General features: G+C 36.7%; 1 protein-coding gene across 2 annotated transcripts in view; it reads right to left on the reverse strand.

Annotated features, from left to right (window-relative positions):
* Positions 1 to 369: 369 nt before the first annotated feature.
* LOC132014335 (bifunctional heparan sulfate N-deacetylase/N-sulfotransferase 4) overlaps positions 370 to 19490 on the reverse strand; it is a 250101-nt gene continuing 230980 nt past the window's right edge. The window contains exons 8-13 of one of the 2 annotated variants that reach the window (XM_059395250.1): positions 16345 to 16468; positions 14217 to 14391; positions 8303 to 8473; positions 7252 to 7361; positions 3501 to 3603; positions 370 to 489 (exon numbers count right to left, since the gene is read on the reverse strand). In XM_059395250.1, the coding sequence (XP_059251233.1) occupies positions 370 to 489; positions 3501 to 3603; positions 7252 to 7361; positions 8303 to 8473; positions 14217 to 14391; positions 16345 to 16468 (803 nt within the window). The remainder of the gene's footprint in view (positions 490 to 3500; positions 3604 to 7251; positions 7362 to 8302; positions 8474 to 14216; positions 14392 to 16344; positions 16469 to 19490) is intronic. The other variant, XM_059395261.1, reaches the window with a different exon arrangement.

The raw sequence follows: 19490 nt of genomic DNA on the forward strand, positions 1-19490 counted from the left end.
TTTATATTTTCCTCAAGATTCTCATTTGTCACTTGCATATAATTAGGATTCTCGTTTTTATGTAGAATTTCTGAAACCTTGTGGTAAATAGAGGAACTGGGCTGTGTTATGATCCCCACACTTGAAACTGGATAATGCCACAAAACCCCACATTACTTCCTACAAGCTCACACAGGGATGGATGCTAGTAATTGCCAATGCGTGCATATATATAACAGTTTTCATTTTATGAAAAAGATAGAAGGAAATTTATTCAACAGTCCTCTGTTGACAATCACAAGTGCAGTAGAAGAGTAAAAGATGTGGGGTTTGCTTTTCTATTTAACAGTAAAAGGAAGCATCCTTCGAGCTTTATTCTTGTCTCCAGTGCTATCTCACTTTCTGCAGCTCCTGTCTCAGCCAGGATGGCAGAGGCTGCCCCAGTCTGTGTAGCAGTTTGGACAGTTCCACGTTGTGATCTCGGTAGTAATTAGAGAGGAACGTTCTAGACTGGAAAGCAAAAAGGAAAAAAAAAAAAACAACCAAACTTGAAGGAGGTTATTAGTTCATTAAACATAATTATGCAATCTACATTTCTTAAGAAATTCTATTACAATACAGGTGTCTATAAAATATGCATTTTTTTGTATTTTTCCCTAGATATCACTCATAAGTATCTTTTGGAAAGATTTGGCAGAACTGCAGCTATAAAATAAAAATACTTCCAGTTATATCTTTCCTGGCTTACATACCACAGAGGCACTTATTTGTTGCGGTATTGGTCAAGTCTATGCGGGGGAAGAAGTTAATGAGAGGAAATGGCACTAAAGAAGAATGAGGTAGGGACCTGAAGTGGTATCAAATCTACAAAAGTGAGCTAGGAAAAAACCAGACAGTTCCTTCAAAATTGGTCACTTTGTGTGAAATTGGGCTATAGTATAAAAAGTGAACACAAATAACCATAAAAGCTGAAATTCATGATTAAAGAAATAACTTATAACTCTGCAAAAATATTTTCTATGTTCAGGACAAAAATTGATGCATTTATTTAAAAAATTTTCATTATTTATTTGAGACCGAGAGAGTAAAAGAGAGCATGAGAAGGGAGAAGGTCAGAGGGGGAAGCGGACTCTCCATGGAGCTGGGAGCCCAATGCAGGACTCGATCCCAGGACTCCGGGATCATGACCTGAGCCAAAGGCAGTCGCTTAACCAATGAGCCACCCAGGTGTCCTAAAAAATGGATGCTTTTAAAGCAAGAGATTTTGCTTCCAAAATATTATAAGATCTCATTATAAAAATCATTATAATGAACTTCCTTATGATTCTTAAATTCCTAGGCAAGCTGGAATCATTGGCCCTTATTAGATGAATAGGTTAAAAAATGCTCAAATATATCAGTAGTCTTACTTTATGTAAACAGAAAATTTATAATTGGGTTTTCTCTCAGGATGTCACTTACCTCATATTATACCCCAATACACATTGTTTTGTGCCTCTGACTACTAGTTTATAATATAGTTGAGAAGACTTTTCCTTGTGGAATAGGAGCAGTGGCTCAAACCCTGTTTTCAGTCTGGTCAAAGTTACAACATCTCACTTTAGTCCTTTCTAATATTTTAACATAAATGAGTCTCTTTCTTTGTAAAACTCCCTTGGCAACTTTTGTGCACACTGTGGAAATGGACTTAAGACAATTACATTTCATCTTGTACCCTCCACCAGGTATTTCATTACATTTCTTCCTTTAAACCAGACTGTAAACACTTCAAAGTCTGGATAAGATGTTTATAGAAGTAGTGAGAACATTACACTGATTTCCTGGCAGATTAAAGTGATTTCTGAAACTCTTTGGAAATTATTGAGTTCAAAGGTATAGTTTGAGGACTTTCTGGTACTTCTATTTCCATAGTAACACCTGAATCACTTCCATCCTCCCTTTGCCACCTTGCTTTGGGAGAGATCCTCGTTATATCTGGCTCAACTGATGGCTAACTGGATTTCCAACCTTAGACTACCTCTTCACACCATCACTTCTTCTTCTTTTATTTTTTTTTAAAGCTCTTATTCATTTGTCAGAGACAGAGCACAAGCAGGGGGAGCAGCAGGCAGAGGGAGAGGGAGAAGCAGACTCCCCTGCTGAGCAGGGGAGTTCAATGTGGGACTCCATCCCAGGACCCTGGGATCATGATCTGAGCCAAGGACAGATGCTTAATGGACTGAGACACCCAGGTGTCAAGTACCATCACTTTTATTAAGAAATTTTTTTCCTGTTTTTGTAGTTTGTCATTGTTTTATGTATCTTATTATAAATCAATGACAGTAACTAATTTAGTCTCCTATAATATATCCTAGTTCATAATTGTTTTATCCTGTATCCTCTCTGTGGTATTGTGGTTTATGATATAAAATATGCCTGGTTTTTGCTCCCTTTTCTGGCACAGAGCTCCTAAAATCTTTGGAATTTGCTAAATGAAAGAGTTAAAAAGTTATCTTTTGTTATGTTAATCAAGTGGGTCCTGGACCCTAACTGGATGGGAGCTGGTTGCTAGGAGAAAATCCTGTGATTAGAAGGTTGGAACTTTAAGTCTACCCTGCTGACCTTGGAGGAAAGAGGTGTTGGGGAATTGAATCAATTGCTATTTACCAATGATTTAATCAGTTATGTCTCTGTAATGAAACATCCAATAAAAACCTGGAAAGGATTGGGTGTAGAGAACTTCCCTGTTGGTGAACATGTGGAGACTGAGGGAGAGTGGCTCACTCAGGGAGGACTTTCTCCTATGGACTTGTCCATAGGACTTGTCCTATGCATCCCTTCCATCTGGCCATTTCAGAGTTATATCCCTTTATGATTAACATGTGATCTAGTAAGTAATGTTTCTGTGAGTTCTGTGAGTCACTGTAGTAAATGAATTGAACCCAGGAAGAAGGTTGTTGGAACTTTCAATCTATAGCTGGTTGGTTGGTCAAAAACACAGGCTTATGACTGGCATCTGAAGTTTGGGGTGGGGAGAGACAGTCTTATGGAACTGAGCCCTCACCTGTGGGATCTCATGCCCTCTCAGGATAGATATTGTCAGAACTGAATTGGACACCCAGCTGGTATCTGAGCACTGACTGGTGGTGTGGAGAAACTTCCCCACCCACAGGTTGGCTCTCCATTGCTTACCTCAGTACCCATGCATGTTACAGGCATGATACATACTTAATATATAATAATAATGTATATATATTTTATCCAAAATTACTTACTTAGTAAACAATTCATTTAAGTACTTTACACGTTTGGAAAATAGTTACTATTCAGTAATATTTATGTTTCAACTGCATCCTAAGGGCAAACAATTCCTATGGATATCTATCAATTATTGATCTCTTTCAGCCTACCTACATCCTAAATATATAACACATTGATAACAAAGAAAGAGAAGAAAAAGGAAGCAAACATATTGTCCCTTATTTTGAAACAACTGTATGCACAAAGTTTTACCAGAGTATTTCATATTAGGAAAATATTACCTCTGGATCCATGGGTGGATATTTTCGGCCTTTGCTCTTTCCAAGACATTTGGTCTTTCCTCCTTCCAGTAGTTGACACCAAAAGCCCTTTTGGGGATCAAACCTACAAAAGATCAAACATATACATGATCGTAAAAATGTAATGATTATAAATTGTATACAGAATTTTTTAAAAAAGATTTTATTTACTTATTTGACAGAGACACACAGAGAGAGGAAACATGAAGCGGGAAGTGGGAGAGGGAGAAGCAGGCTTCTTGCCCAGCAGGGAGCCAGATGGAGCTGGATCCCAGGACCCTGGGATCATGACCTGAGTCGAAGGGAGATGCTTAATGACTAAGCCACCCAGGTGCCCCGCATACAGAATTTTGAATAAGAGAGCCCCACCAATTGGATAAAGAAAATGGACTTCGGTATGCCCATTGTTACAATTTAATTCAGTTCTATAAATATTCATTGAATTTATTTAAAGTCTAGTGAGACTTAACGAACTATATGTTATTATATATTTTCGACTATTTCTACGGAATGAAAAAAAAACCTGTAAATCCTCAATCTTAGATTGAAATTATTAACTTAAGCTTCATACTTTACCTATTCATCTATAAAAGATCAAGGACCTATAATCAAAACTGCAACCCATATACACAGGAATTTTGAAATATTTATTTAGTTATTAGTATGATCTCCCTGTCAAAATATGTTAACAGATTTCTTTGAAATCATTCAATAGTATATATTAAAGTGACTGAATTTAATGTAAGTATAGTTTTGTGAATATAAACATGAGTTAGAGTTTCTAATTTGGAAGAATGCTATGGTTTCAAGTTCAAAATGTTTATACTTTTTAAGGAGGAAATTAAAATTGTAAAATTGAATTTATTACATTTTTTTCAGACAACATGAGGCACAGGCCATGGAAGAGGTGAGTGGAAGATTAGACAACTCTTCATTTATTTTGCTGAAGGCAAATGACCCTATGGGATAATTTAGGTCTTTATACTTTTAAGGAAAATTGTTCCTATGGCTGCACAAAGTTACAAAAGAAAGGATGTGTGTCCTAATTATTTAAACTCAGATATATAAGCACTTTTGTTTAGGACTAACAAGATAGGAAAATGGAAGAATAAACCAAATAAGAAGAGAAATTTTAAATTTATTGCTATGGGACTTGCTGCATACATAAAACATCGAAAAGGTTTGCATTTTTGTTGCTCAGCAGATGTTTTAGGAGGATGAGGCATAATTGACTGGGATGTAAAGTTAATTAGTTGCAGAATATTTTGTTGCCCTGGGCCCATTCCTGTAATACCAGTGCACCTGCAATTTGCCTCTGCACATATGTGAACTCATTTAGGGGGAGAGGGAAGTTTTCTTCACAGTTCCCTGCCCAACCTATTATTAGAGACCTGATCCTTGCAATCCAGGTTGTCCTAGTACATGTTATCAATTAAAATTAAATACATCACTGGTTAAATGGTTAAAAGGAAGACAGAGTCATTTCCAAACTGGACTTTTCAATCTGCTCCTTGCCTATCACAGTCCTTTCTCTAGTTTTCATTAATTTCCCAAGAGGAAAAACAATTCAGCATGCTTTGCAAAATGAGATGGGGAAGTCGACATAACTGTGCCCCTGAACAGTATTTTCTGCCTCAGGATGAGAATATTTAACTGCATTAAGGTAAAATACAATTCTGGCAACAAAGCCAAGATATTTATACCCACGCTGAGAGCATCTCCTTTGCTCTCAGGTGTGTAGAGATCCCAGGATGGGCTGCCATCTCTCCCTGTCTCCACAGCAGCTGTTGTGAGGCAGAATGTAATACAACTTGAGGAAGAAGAGCCATATTGAAAATCATGCTTTTAGACAGTGTTATAACCTTGACTCCACATTATTTTGCAGTCCTGGTTTCATCAATTGCATTGATGTTATATGCTCTAACAGAGGGCATTTCCTTTTTCTAAGTTATATGAATTCATTGTTTTATGGCTTTATTTTAGTAGATGTGGAATTGCAAAATGAAGATGCAAAGCCTTTCTCAAATAACTGTTGGACAACTTTGAGACAACGAATTGGTTGCCACATGACTTCTTTTATTACACTGAGCATCACCAAAGTTATTAATTTTTGTGATGTGAGACATATTAAAAACCATAATTCTGCACTTGTTTGTAATCTCTTCTTGAAAAGTATGATTTTGCAGGTTTATTGAACCATAAGTAACTATTTGTAGTAAACAAGATAGAACCATTCCCTAAACTACTGCAGGGAGACAGGGGAAGACACGGTAACATCGATAATATTAATGTAAAATGTATTCTAGGGAGCTTTGTCTACTTAATCAACAGGGGCCTGCCTTGTATTGTTGTTATTTCCATGTGTGGGTAAAAACTTCATTAGGGTTGTTTGAGTGGATAAGGAACAACCCAATCTTATTACTGCTTTTCCTGTCCTTCCATTACCCTCTCTAATTGTCTAATTGCTGATTCTAATCTGCTGTGAACTGGGAAATTATATAATCAGGTTTGTTAGAATTTTGTCTGAAATTTAATAGGCTTTGTATCAGACCTTGTGAGGGAATTAAGTATATACCTTTTTAAAATGTGTTTTGGCTCCTTGGAGGTTTTACTTGTTTATTTTGCTTCTTTACATTTTCCCCATCTTTAGTTACCCAAGTATATAGTTTTATTTTTCTAAGATGATTGCTAGAACATCTCCCCTTCCAAATTCTTTTCTGCAGCATGCTCTTGCCCCTCCCCATCGAAAGGGGGAGGCCCATTGCTGTCTCTGTGGATTTGTACTGGCTTTAGCGACTTGGTTGTAATCAATAAAATGAGATGAAAATGATGCTGTGCGACTTGCAAGACTAGGTCAGAGAAAGCTATAGCTGTGCTGGATCACACTTCCTCCACATATCACTCCCTTTCAGAACATGGCCAGACACTCAAAAAGCCACATGAAGAGGTCTCATCCCATTGAGCTTAGGCTTTGAGCCCTCCCAGTCCAAGAGCCAGAGATCTGAGAGAAGCGAAGATGGCTCCAGAAGATTGCAGTCTCCAGACGTTTGATTCATACCCAGATAGTCATATTTTCCCCAGGTTTTATGAGTAGAAGTAAGCAGTTCTGGGTGTGCCTTGTCTGGATTCCCAGCCCCTAGATTCTATAAGCGTAATAAAATGGCTGTGGTAATTAATGCTGGTGGGTTTGGGGATGGTTTGTCATGCAACAATAGATAACTGGAACGTTATATGTGACTACCTGTTGGTTATCCATAATTTAGTAAGTACAAAGTAAAATACGAATTTATCCTTTTCCCAATTCTGCCCCCAATACTGGTCACTTTCACAGAGTTAAGGATGGGAGTCAGCATTTCTAGCCTGGAATTACTTGGGGTGAGAGACTGTATTTTTTTTTTTTTCACCATTGTAACTTCAATTTCTAGGACAATTTTTGCAGAGTAGGTGTAAAAAATTTACTTAACCAAACTTATATTGGTGAAAAAGCCCACCAAGAAGGGGGTTTGTGATAAAAAAAAAATGCCTATAGGATTGCACTTTATAAAATAAAGTATTTGTGGTATTCAAAAGGAAGACACTACATGAATAATGAGGATACTCCTTTGACTGCTTTTGAGTAGCATAATGATGTATAAATTCATAGCTAGTATTAATGATGCTATACACACACCTACCAGTGATAATTTATGATGGCAAATAATGGAAATGAAATCAAGCATGAGAATAGACTCACGTTAGTGCTTCAGAGTAATTATAATGAGGTGTAACTCCCAGAAACTTCTGGACTTCATCCATCACAGTAGCTGGGTCAGATCTCAGCTGTTGTCCATCAATAATTAGCAACTATAAAGTCAAAAATAGTCACTTTGTGAAGAACAAAACTAAATTAAGTAGACTGAGCTGCCTCACTTGACCTGGTATAACATTAATCAATTAGGTCAGTGTGAATAGGAAGAAAATATGCATTACTTAAGATACATTTTAATGTTTACTATTCTTGTGTCCTTCCAAATAAATAACAATCAAAGTTTGCCATTGGCATTGCTTATAACCCTTAAATAACCTGATTGTAAATCAGAAATAAACACAGATACGCTCCTGATTTAGTAGTTCAGTAGAAACTCAATTTTCCATCTGTCATGTAGTCAGATAATTATCCAGTCTACGGAATCCCATGAGCTAACCTTGGAGTCAAAGATTTAGGAATGGCATAGATAAAAATTACTCATCTGCTCTCCTTATTAGCCATGACAAAGAACTCAGCTTTTAGTCATGACCTGATCTGGAGTAAGAATATAAACAATATGGACGTTTCCTCAAATCCTTACCTCTTGTTTGATCCTGCATTCCTGGAGCTGTTACAGCATTCTCCATTTTGACAGTCTGATGCATGACCTCCTTTTTCCTTTCTAAGAGCCCTAGAGGACAGATGTCAGACTATCTGCATGGGGTGTTCCATAAAGGTATTGTCTAAATGGCTATTCTGTGAGTAGTTGAGTTACTGTTTATGAATCACGCGATGTCTCCTGTGTGAGGACTCAACACTTTGAGACCAGCTACTACCCAAAAGAAAATCCCAAGAAATATGTTTCACAACCACCTAACATTTTAATACTATTATTGGCATTAAAATGTAAAAATCCACATGTCTTCTTTAGGTATGATTGTCTCATTATAAACCGTTATCTGTGGCAATGTTATTTCTCATTTTCTGTTTGTCAAGTGCAATAAAGCCAATAAAGCCAAGGTATGTTAGACAGAAGAAATTAATTTTAAGACCTTACCTGAGAAGTAGCAAAGTAAGTTAGCCATCTTTCTATGTGGACCGCATACCATCCAGGTACTAAGCATCTCCTTTGTAAAGCTTTTAGGTCAGATGGGGCCCAATGTCCGGTTGTGATAACTTCGTAGAAATTAAACCTCAGGGCAGCTGGATCTTCATGTGATCGTTGGTGCTTTAACAAGAAAGTCAATTTTACAATTGGTGTTCTTTATGCATGCATGGGTATGTGTGCGTGTTTGTGTTTGATGTATGCATGTGCATGTATCTTTTATTTCCAAAAAGTAATGAAAATGGTAAACTAATTTTAGAATGAAAAAATAAAGTGCATATATTAAAATCCAGGCAATGACATATTGCTTATTTAAAATCCAGGCAATGACATATTGCTTATTTAAAGTATAAGCCTTCTGTGTATATCAAGTAGTAGGCACATAAGCCTGTGCTTGTCTTCACGTCTAAAATGTTTACATACAAAGAAAGAGAAGAATATAGGATTTTCATCATGGGTTTAACTAAAAGTGAATAGAAGAGATTCAGATCAGCAAGAGCAGGTTTATAGATTATTCTGCTCGTTGTCTAACCACAGCTATTCCTACAGGTCCTAACACTTCTGCAATACCTTTTTGTGGCAGATGTTATGAGCATAGGGAAAGTGGATGTATAGTCCTAATACTTGTTTAGGTGTCATAAAGATGTTGATGTTGCCCAAAGTCCTTTCCTTTTGCTTTCCCAGGAATTTTCATCTATCCATGCTAATTTTCAAGTACTGAGCCATTATTAATTTTCAGTACCAAATCCTCTGAATCTTTCTTATCAAACCATCATTAGTCAAGCTCAAGAGCCCCATACAATAAGAGGTGAATTTAGCAGTCAATACAATTTCATAAGCACTCAGCAAACTCCTTACCAGAACAACAACAACAACAAAACGGTTATAGATTCTGGAGATAAAACGATATAAGCAAAATGTAATCTCTATCTTCAAAGAATTAAAAATTTTCTATGGGAGGCAATAGATTAAAAGACTATAATCAAGTCAGATATTTGACTAGAGTTATATATATTGTTGTGGTAGCCAGACGAATAAGTGATCAATTCTGAATGAAAGATGAAGGGATGTTTTAAGTGGTTGAAAATTTTGAGCTAAAATGTAATAACAGATTTTTATAATTAAAAAAAAAAATAAACATAGAAACTGAGAGAGAACTTGATCCCTTAAGTTTGAGTGAAAGTGTTGAATTGTGGAATGGATGAACTGATTTTGCAAGATATCTAAAGTTTAACATAAAGAAAATTAACTACAGAATGAGGACAGGAGTGTATTAGGACTTGATACAATTGTGTAATAGCAGGTCATCTATGTTAGTTAGAAATAAAATTATAAAAGTAAAGATGAGCAAGAAGTGGTTAAACAGTAACCAGTGAGTGGTAGTTTGGTGGAATAAAACTTTTGAAGGTCTCTCATTATTATATATTTATTGACATTCTTATATGCATATGCATTATGCTGAGTACACAGAGACTACCTAATACATTGAATTAATACAATGTGTAGAAACTACATAACTTGAATAAAGGAATATAAAAGTACTATGTTCATATTAATATATTAATACTAAAATTTCTATGTTAAGCAGTGATAATATGGAACTGTACTCAATCTACCCCACATTGATTTATAAAAGTTTAACACCAACTTTTCTTTATATTCCTGCAACTAAGAAGATTAGCATAAAAATATGACCAGAAGTCACAAAGGGACATATTTTATGGAAAAAATAGCACTCTAGCTTCTCTGTGAGGCCCATTATAAAAATGTGGGGTAGAAATTACAGTGGCAGGTGACATTTGTAGAGGTTTCTGAATTACACCTGCAGCGCTTTGGATTTATGGTATTTACTGAATAGACAAGACTAGCTAAGTAATAGGCTGCATTATTTTGAAATGTGGAGCAGTTTGGGGACCCTACTCTTAGTAATATAGCAATAAAAATACCAGGAAAAATAATTCTTTTCAAGCATGTATGTTCAAAGAATTTACTTGGAGAAGCAGGCACAGATTCTCTTTTATTTAAATAGTTTAGGTGAAAAATATTCATATAAATTTGTTCTATGTTTTCTGCTAGGAGAATGTGCAACATATGACCCTTAAGTAATTATATTCAATATTTTTAATGAAGACTTACTATTTGAATGCTTTTGTCACTTTTTTTTTAAAAGTAAGCTTTACTTGCTTTCAATATGAATTTTCATAAAGTGAGAAAGGTGTATTTTTCTATCTTGAGGGAGACAGTGACACATGGATTCTAATAATAGTATTTGGATCTTTTTCCCAATCCAGGTGTTCTCCTAGGATCCCTGACCTCTTGCAATCCCAATGTACAGGGTCATATTTTTCTGTCCATTATTATTTGTTCTTGGCCATAAATGTTTATTGAAGAAAGTCACGGAAAAGAATGAATTAAAAAAATAAAGAATGGGTGAAAAATAAATGAATAAAAAGTAAAAATACAAAAATTTCTCTTATGTTCTTTAAAAATTCCCTTTTAGTCTTGTTTTTTGGGGGACATTAATTTATATATGCATTAAGCATACACATACACAAATACACTCATTTCATGGGATTTTAATACATTTACATTATTACCACCACAGATTCAAGATCACCTTTAATTAAGCCTTCACTGCTGTAGGCCATTTTACATTTCTGTGGTCAACTTTATCTCACCCCTGTGCAAAGATTTCACACTGCCTTTTTTCTCTCCTCAAACTGCTGTCCCCAAATAATCCCCCTCTTTTCCATTAGAGTAGCTCATTCTCAACTTTCCAAAAGAAGGAGAGACCATCAAAGGGATGCCGGGGTGGCTCAGTCGGTTAAGCATCCGCCTTTGGCTTAGGTCAGGATCCCAGGGTCCTGGGATCGAGTCCCGCATGGGGCTCTCTGCTCAGCGGGGAGGCTGCTTCTCCTTCTGACCTTCCCCCCATTCGTGATTTCTCTCTCTCTCACCCTCTCTAATAAATAAAGAAGGAGAGACCATCAGAATCACTTCGGCTTCTCTATCTCAGACCTTCAAATTTGCCAGCATGTACATTTATCCCCTCTTCTAACTTCGAAGTTTCAGTGGGAAGATTCTTAACCAGAGTCCTACTGATGTAATTCAGAGGGTCTATGAACTTGGATCTGAAAAAAAAAGTTTTTTTAATTTTCTGTAACTTTTAAATGAAATTTTGCATTTATTATACCTGTGATTTTGACCACCAATAAAAACAGGTATTTTTGAAAAAAACAAAAAACAAAAAACAAAACAGGTATTTTTGTATCACATTATAGGAGTTTAAGATATATTAAAGTGTTTTCATGCGCATCCCTACTTCAACATTACAGCAGTATTAGTCCTGCCATTAGATCTGGCCATTTAATTGTTAAAATAAATAAAAATTTGTTACCGATTTAAAAATTACTTTGATACTTATAGTTCAAGAAAGCTATTACTTTGTAATTCTATGTATTTTTATGTTTTTAAAATGTGCTTCTGAAATGGGACCCATAGACTCCTACAGCTTGCCAGGAGTGTCCCTGCACAAGAAAAGTGAAGTCTGGATGCTTCCCTCCCATTGGAGCTGTTTCCTGTAGTCATCTCTTCCTGGTCCCTCAGGAGCCACACAGGACTGATCCCCAGTTTCTCTCCTAGGTCCTAAACATCTCTCTCTCCTTTTTTTTTTTTTTTTTTTTTTGCCTTAAACATCTCTCCTTTTTTTGGACACTCCTGCCCATCTCATGATTCAAATCACTACCACCATGGAACATAGCTTCCTTGAACCCACTTTAACCTCTCTATAATAAGTGTGTGTCTTGTTTTTTCCCCTTTCTATTCCTGTTTTATTTTCTGTTTTTTATTTCTTCTTCCCAATTAGTTTTTCCTCCACTAAATCCATCTGGTTTTGCTTTATCATTTGTCGCTAAAAGCTCTGCTTCCCCCCATTTCTTTCAACTCAATGGAAATAATTCAGGCTTTGTTCTGTCCAACTGTCTAATTTCTTAGCAGCCCTTTGACACTGTTATCACCTCTGCTGTATGGTAGTACTCTGTTCCTTTGTATTCAGTGTCATCACACTCCTGGATTTTTTCTTCTACTCCTCTGGCTGTTTGCTCTTGTCTCCTGGGCTGCCTTATCATCCTCTGTACTTTGCTTCTCTAAACTCTCTCCTTAGGCAGTTTCACCATGTTTGTGGCTTTTTGCCTCTGATTCACAAATTTCTGTCTGTAGCTCTAACCTCTCCCCAGAGTGCCTGCTGACTCTACTGTTCTCCACACAACAGTGTTTCCTTATCTCAAGATCACCATTGGTGCCACATCTTTAGCACCCCTCCCTCCAACCGGTCCTGTTGTCTTCTTCAGTGTTTCTATTTTTATGGGCATATATACTCATCATCCAGTTATCCTTATCAGAAATTTGATTTATCCTTGACACTGTCTCCTCACCAGGTTCTGTTGGTTTTAATTCCTACATGTCTTCTGATACTTTATACTTCACTCCGTCTGTACTTAACTCTCACCGTCAAAGCTGCCTCTATTTCTCAGCACCTCTGAAAGGAAATCTGGTAGTTACTCACTGGCTTAACTCTTCAAAGGCTTTCAGTTGCTTGAAGAATGGTGGCCACACAGTTCCCCCACCTGAGTTCTGGCCCCTGCGTACGACTCAGACCCATCTCCCACAGGTTTCCACCTCGGGTTTTGCTCTCTAGCCACATGGAAGTTTTCTTAGTTCTTTGCATGTGCTGGGGGTTCCTTGTGCCAGTGGACCTCATATACTTTTCCCTCTGCTCAATTCTCCTTCTACCCCACTCAGTTTATATTGACTCATTCTTCAGTTTTAAGTCCAAAGTTTATTTCTCTAGATGATGCTTTCTTCATACCTAACAGATTTCCTTATGGAACATTCAAAATTTTTAGCTATATATCTATGTGATTTTTTGATTAATACCTATCCACATATTAAAATGGACACAATGTTTTAATTAACATTCTATTGATTAAAACCACCATTAAATGTTGTTGCAGAATATTGCACATCAGTGTGATACAAATTTATATTGTTGGGTATTTATTCCTTTTACTGTTATTATCGTTTGACAAGTATTGCGGTATAGCAAGGAATAAATATTTGTCCATCCCTTTGAAGTTCCCATAACACAACAGGACCTTTACAAAACTATTTTGATAATTATTGCCAAATTAGTGTTCAGAAAAGATCACCATCTATACCTTTCTTCTGGAATGTTTGAATATCTTTATCATCACACCCTTGCCAGCAGGAAGAATAAACACGACAATTTTTGTAGAGATGATATTCAGAAAGAGTATCATTTTGATTTGTATTTTGTTGTTCCCTAATTGGGTTGATCATTTTTCATATAAATCGTTGAGCAGTTATATTTGTGGGTGTCTTTGTGTGTGTGAAATGTTTATCTATGCTTTCTGTTTATTTGCTCATTTTTCTACTGAGGTATTATATCTTTTCTTTTATCAGTTTCCAGAAGCTTTTTTTTTAAAAAACAAATTAAGGATACTAAACCATTTGCTATGTGTTATTAAAGATGCTCTACTTCTATATGTATTCTTTTTGTTGATTCTGATAGACTAATATTTTACATGTTTATACTGTCTAGTCAATCTATTAATCCTTTATGTATGATGTTTTCTACTAGTTTATGCTTGAAATTCCTTGTCCAACTTCATATGACTCAAATATTCAGCTTTTATTACTTATAATTTCTTTTCTTTTTGGGGGGGTTAGCTATGCAACATTTGACTGTTGAATACATCTGGACATCTAGACTTTATTTGGTATTCACTATTGCTTACATTTAGCTATGGCCAAATGTTTTTAAAAGTACTTTTTTCCTGCTTCATACCTGGTACCAAGAGTATGCCCTGTCTGAGGGGTCGATGAGGATGGTGATGATCTTGGCCTTGGGGACCAGAGATGCTGCTCGCTTGGGAGCGTCTTCTGAATGGAAGTAATTAGCACTCTTTTCAAACAGAAAGTCACTTGTGATGTTGGATGGAGTAGGAAAAAAGTCCATATACCTGAAGGCAGAGAAAAATAATCTGAGATACAAGTTTTTCTCTAACATGCCATGGATATGAAATAACGGAACATTTTTACATTCATTTATACTGATTTCTAATTATTAGAGTTATAATTCTACACTGTTATATTATTCTCTATATGTCTATAATACATATTCTAATTATGTTATAATTCTATATACCTATAATTCTAATGCAAGTGCTATTCTATCCACTTTGACTGTAAAGACAACTCAAAGCATTACTGTTTTAATGAACTATATAGGGCAGGGGAAAGAGGAAGATGAAATGGGTAGACTGTTAAGAACAGGGGAAAATCTTTGCAATTTGGGTTGATATTCTCTGCTATCAAAAGCAAAATCTAGAAAAATTTAAGTTTACCCTTGGCAAAAAGCAAATTACACAGTATTGCCTAGTAAATATTTTAAAATAGTAAATTCTTGTTTGTGAACTTGAATACAAAATTTTTAATTTGAGATGACAGTGCACAAGAGAGGAGGGTGTGTAAGTCAGAAGAGCTATAAAATCCTAAGCCGAGTAGGGCAGAGCTGCTCTCCTCCTTTTTAACTTCTGCATAATTTGTAGTATGTGTAGCAATGTGAACGCATTATGGTCCATCTAGAGTCATTAAGAGGATATTTCCTGCTAGTTGATCCTGTGGTGCCTCGGTAGGTTCGCTCCTCCATATGCTGTCAGAACATTCCTCTGTGTGTAGATTATGGAATCAATATGTTCGGAGGTTAACTCGGTGCAAGGCTTTAATTATGTGTGTAATCCTCCGTACAGCTCATCACTTCTCTAACCCTCAAATGTTCTAGAAATAAATAATGAGAGCAATTAAGAATTCATATAAGACACTTATTTTCCTCTTTGACATTTGTTATTATGTTTCCCAAATGTGAAGTGGTGAAAAGTCTCATCTATATTCCTGCTTAACAATTTGTGTTCCATTTGAGCTCACAGATAAGAGAAAATTGCTGTTCTGCTTTTAGTAACTTGCATGCACTTCCAAAATTCATTTCGTCTTTTTAAAGTAAGGTAGAATAAGAATATCTTAGGTGCAGAGCGGGCACCTCTCTACATGTGATAGGAAGCCAGATCTGCCCACTGGCATTGCCTCTCCCCTACTCTAACTCTAATCTAACAGAACAGGCCTCTTGTATAAGGACAGGTTCATAGGTGGTGTTGACATAAAGTTACAGACTACAGACATATGCGTTTAGGGAAATTTTCCTTGGAGGAGATTTGCCTTATATAACTGGAAGCTGGAGTCAGAGCAATATTTTCTTAGAAAATTGGAATAAAGCTAGAAAAATCTCCAAAGTAAAGGCCAGTTTTAATATCAGGTTTATTCTATTTCAGTTTAGGGAAAATATTGTGACTTTTAAATTTTTCATAATTTATTAAATACAGAGTAATATTCCTTTTATGCATGTGCATGGCCGACATTAATACGGTTTTGGAAATGCTATGTTATTATTTGAATGACAAATATCAGCTTATATTATAACATTTTATAGTCTATGTAGTTAATGAAGATACATGTCACAGAGTATAAAATAACTTATTTATTTGTTTCCTCAAGCATCATTTGTGAAGACAAATTATGCAGTTAAAACAATTCTAGGCACAATTAAATAATTATATGCTTAAGAAGAATTTTAAATATCCTTATGAATAATTCTGACAAAAATATTCCATAATCTTCTTTATTCAATCATATATAATTTACCAGAAAAATATTATCATTATTGCACAGTCCAAATCAAATTATAGGCAATACTGATTAAACATATCATTGTTATGAATTAATTTCTAATTCACTATGGTAGAGTTGAGCATAACAAATTTATGCTGTAATTATGTAGATGCCACACATACATCTATAATTGCTCCGCTGTGATTGAGCATGTGTTAATAGTGGTCTTTATTTTTTGTTATTTTCCTTACCAATCAATGCCCTTGTGGTAGTTGTTGCCATTAAAGAACTGAACTTCTTCAAATGTTTTGGGACTGGGAAGATTGCTGATGATGGAAGGGTGCATAAGAAGGAATAAATAAAGTGCAGTTGTTCCTATAGCAAAAAAGGAGGCAAAGGGTTATATATGAAAATGAAAGAAGAGACAAATGCTACTTTAGCAAAATTTTTGCTTAAAAAGTAATATCCAGAAGACCAATTTTTTTTCTGGTGTTAAAATGATTTCCTGAAGGGGCACCTGGGTTGCTCAGTTGATTAAGCATCTGCCTTCAGCTCAGGTCATGATTCCAGGGGTCCTGGGATCCAGTCCCATGTCGGGCTTCCTGCTCAGCAGGGAGTCTGCTTCTCCCTCTCCCTCTGTACTTCCCCTCCTGCTAATTCTCTTTCTCTCTGTGTTTCAAATAAATAAAACCTTTAAGAAAATGATTTCCTTTGGGGTGCCTGGGTGGCTCAGTGGGTTAAGCCGCTGCCTTCGGCTCAGGTCATGATCTCGGGGTCCTGGGATCGAGTCCCGCATCCGGCTCTCTGCTCATCAGGGAGCCTACTTCCCTCTATCTCTCTCTCTCTGTCTGCCTCTCCGTCTACTTGTGATCTCTCTCTCTCAAATAAATAAAATCTTAAAAAAAATAGGAAATGCAGATTAAAAAAAAAAAGAAAATGATTTCCTTAAAATCAATTAGGTGCATTTTCATGTGACAACAATCTAAGTATTCTTTTATTGGTCTTCATGATTCTATTTACCTAAACATCTGATTTAATATTAGTACATAGGCAAAGTGAGGCAGACTGATGATACAGCTACTTTTGTCGTCAATGTATTTTTTTTTCATTTTTTTTGTTTGATATGCAGTAACTGTTCTAATTATAGAATGACACAGTGTTTCTGCTTTAAATTGTTTTGAGGTAAAAAGTCAGTTTGAAGAAAAAATACAAACTAAGATACCACAGGAAATGTATAACATACAAAAAATGCAAGAAACACATAGATGGTTGTACATAGATATGCAAACACTGGGCATCTGAAAACTGTGCTTTAAGCTGGGAGAGGATTTCAGAAACTGTGGTTCAGTTTCCCTCCTGGAGTCAGGTGAGTGGCTGAAACATCAAGGGCATCTAGCACAATCCCTGAACCTCGTGGATCTCCATTAACAGTCTATTCAAATCCATTAAATTAAATCAAACTATTTAACACATGCTGACTGGTGCTACTCTGTGTAAGTCCCTGGGGATAACTTTTCTTTTTTTCCCCCTGGTGAGAACTCTTGAGAAGAAAAACTCACTTGCTGGCCTTGATCAACTTAAAGTGTATGTATGGACTTGGGTCAAGTAATCAGGTAATTGCAACCTAGTGAGACAGTTTCCATAGTGAGAGAAGGCGAGAGTGTTTTTCTAATAAATGAGAGAATAGGTGACTTAGACTTGAGGAGTCAGTGAAAGTTTCCAAGAGGAAGTGTTTTCTCGGCTTGCACCTTAAAAAGGTGAGTGTTCCCTGTAAGGTTTTATGAAGAGGGGAGAAATCTGGAAAGACAGACACTTGAATGTCCTCTAACCTGGCAAAATGGGGCAGTCTGATCTGATAATGGAGGCACTGGGCTGGACAGACAAACTGGCTGATAGAACCCGTGGAGCGTCCACATCACAGAAGGCTCAGATGCAATCTCTGACCCTTGTCTCCATTTGAGTTGGGCCATAGACTGAGTGCCATGGCAGCAAGAATTGTGAAGTGACTGCATTTTCATAGTTCTCATAAACCAACATTTCCCTTCTGGAAAGGATGATCCCTTTTGGAACACGTTGGACCGGGGAGTGTCAGTTGGATTTCCCATCCCTAGCATAGCTGGAGGTGAGCCACACAGGTAGGTTGGCAGGACAGTTAGGATTGCAGCCCGGGATCCAGAAGCTCAGCAGCTCATCAGAGAATTGGCATTTTATCCTAACATATCTTAAGCGTATAGGAGCAAAGGCTACTGTGCTGTAAGTATAAATGAGATGGCCACCTGATGAGACCCTCACAGCTTTACATGACCACCTGCCTGAATAGGAGCATGAGTAGCTAAAGGAAGTGATAACAGATCTAAGGGGACCACCACCTTGCGGGGAAGAAAGGTGAAGGAATCTAGGATAGGTGGATTCTGGTGAAATGGGAGAGTAAAAATTGATAAATGCCCTTAAATATTTAATTACTAATTAAAACAACTTTTCATGATTTTCTTTTTAAAATATTTATTTGTTTAATTTTAGAGAGAAATAGAGCATGAGCGAGCACAGGAGTGGGGCAGAAGAAGAGTGAGAAAGAGAATCTCAAGCAGATTCCCCTCTGAGTGCAGAGCCCACCCAGGGCTCCATCTTATGACCCTAAGATCATGACCTGAGCCAAAACTAAGAGTCAGATGCTTAACTGACTGAGCCACCCAGGCATTCCAAAATAAGATGAACAAAAATGGAGATGCCTGGGTAGCTCAGCCTGTCAAACATCTGCCTTCAGCTCAGTTCATGATCTGGGAGTCCCAGGATCAAGCCCCACATTGGGCTCATAGGTCAGCAGGGAGTCTACTTCTCCCTCTACCCCTCACCCCACATGTGTTCTCTCTCTCTCTCTCTGTCTCCAAAATAAATAAATAAAATCTTGAAAAAATAAAATAAATTTAACAAAATGAAATCAAATCATTAAACTCAACTTAAAAATGAAAGGAGTCAGAACTGGCTGGGAACTGAATTAGAGGCCCAAAGGACCAGGCAGAACTGTCTAAACACATTGAAAAACACGGACATAAAATCATGAGGGGTGATGGAGTCCTCAAGAACTGATGTGAAATGCTCTTGAAAATAACAAGAGTTCAAAAGGGAGAAATTATGAGAGGAGGAAAAAAATGTTCCAGGGAGAAGAAATAAACTCGAGTATTACGGAGTAGTGTCTGGAAGAGAACAGGGAATTCAGAAGGGTTCTCTCTAGATACGTTTTAGGAAGGAACCTACATAAAGATGTTTAAATGATGATAAGAATGGCATGTGTGTGTGTAAGTGCATATGTGCACATGTGTGTGAGAGAGAGAGATTTGAGACACACGAGAGAGCTGAGAATATTGTAGTTTAATGTCTGTGAGATGTTGAGACTGGA

The sequence above is a fragment of the Mustela nigripes genome, chromosome 1, assembly GCF_022355385.1.
Source record: "Mustela nigripes isolate SB6536 chromosome 1, MUSNIG.SB6536, whole genome shotgun sequence".
Taxonomy (NCBI): domain Eukaryota; kingdom Metazoa; phylum Chordata; class Mammalia; order Carnivora; family Mustelidae; genus Mustela; species Mustela nigripes.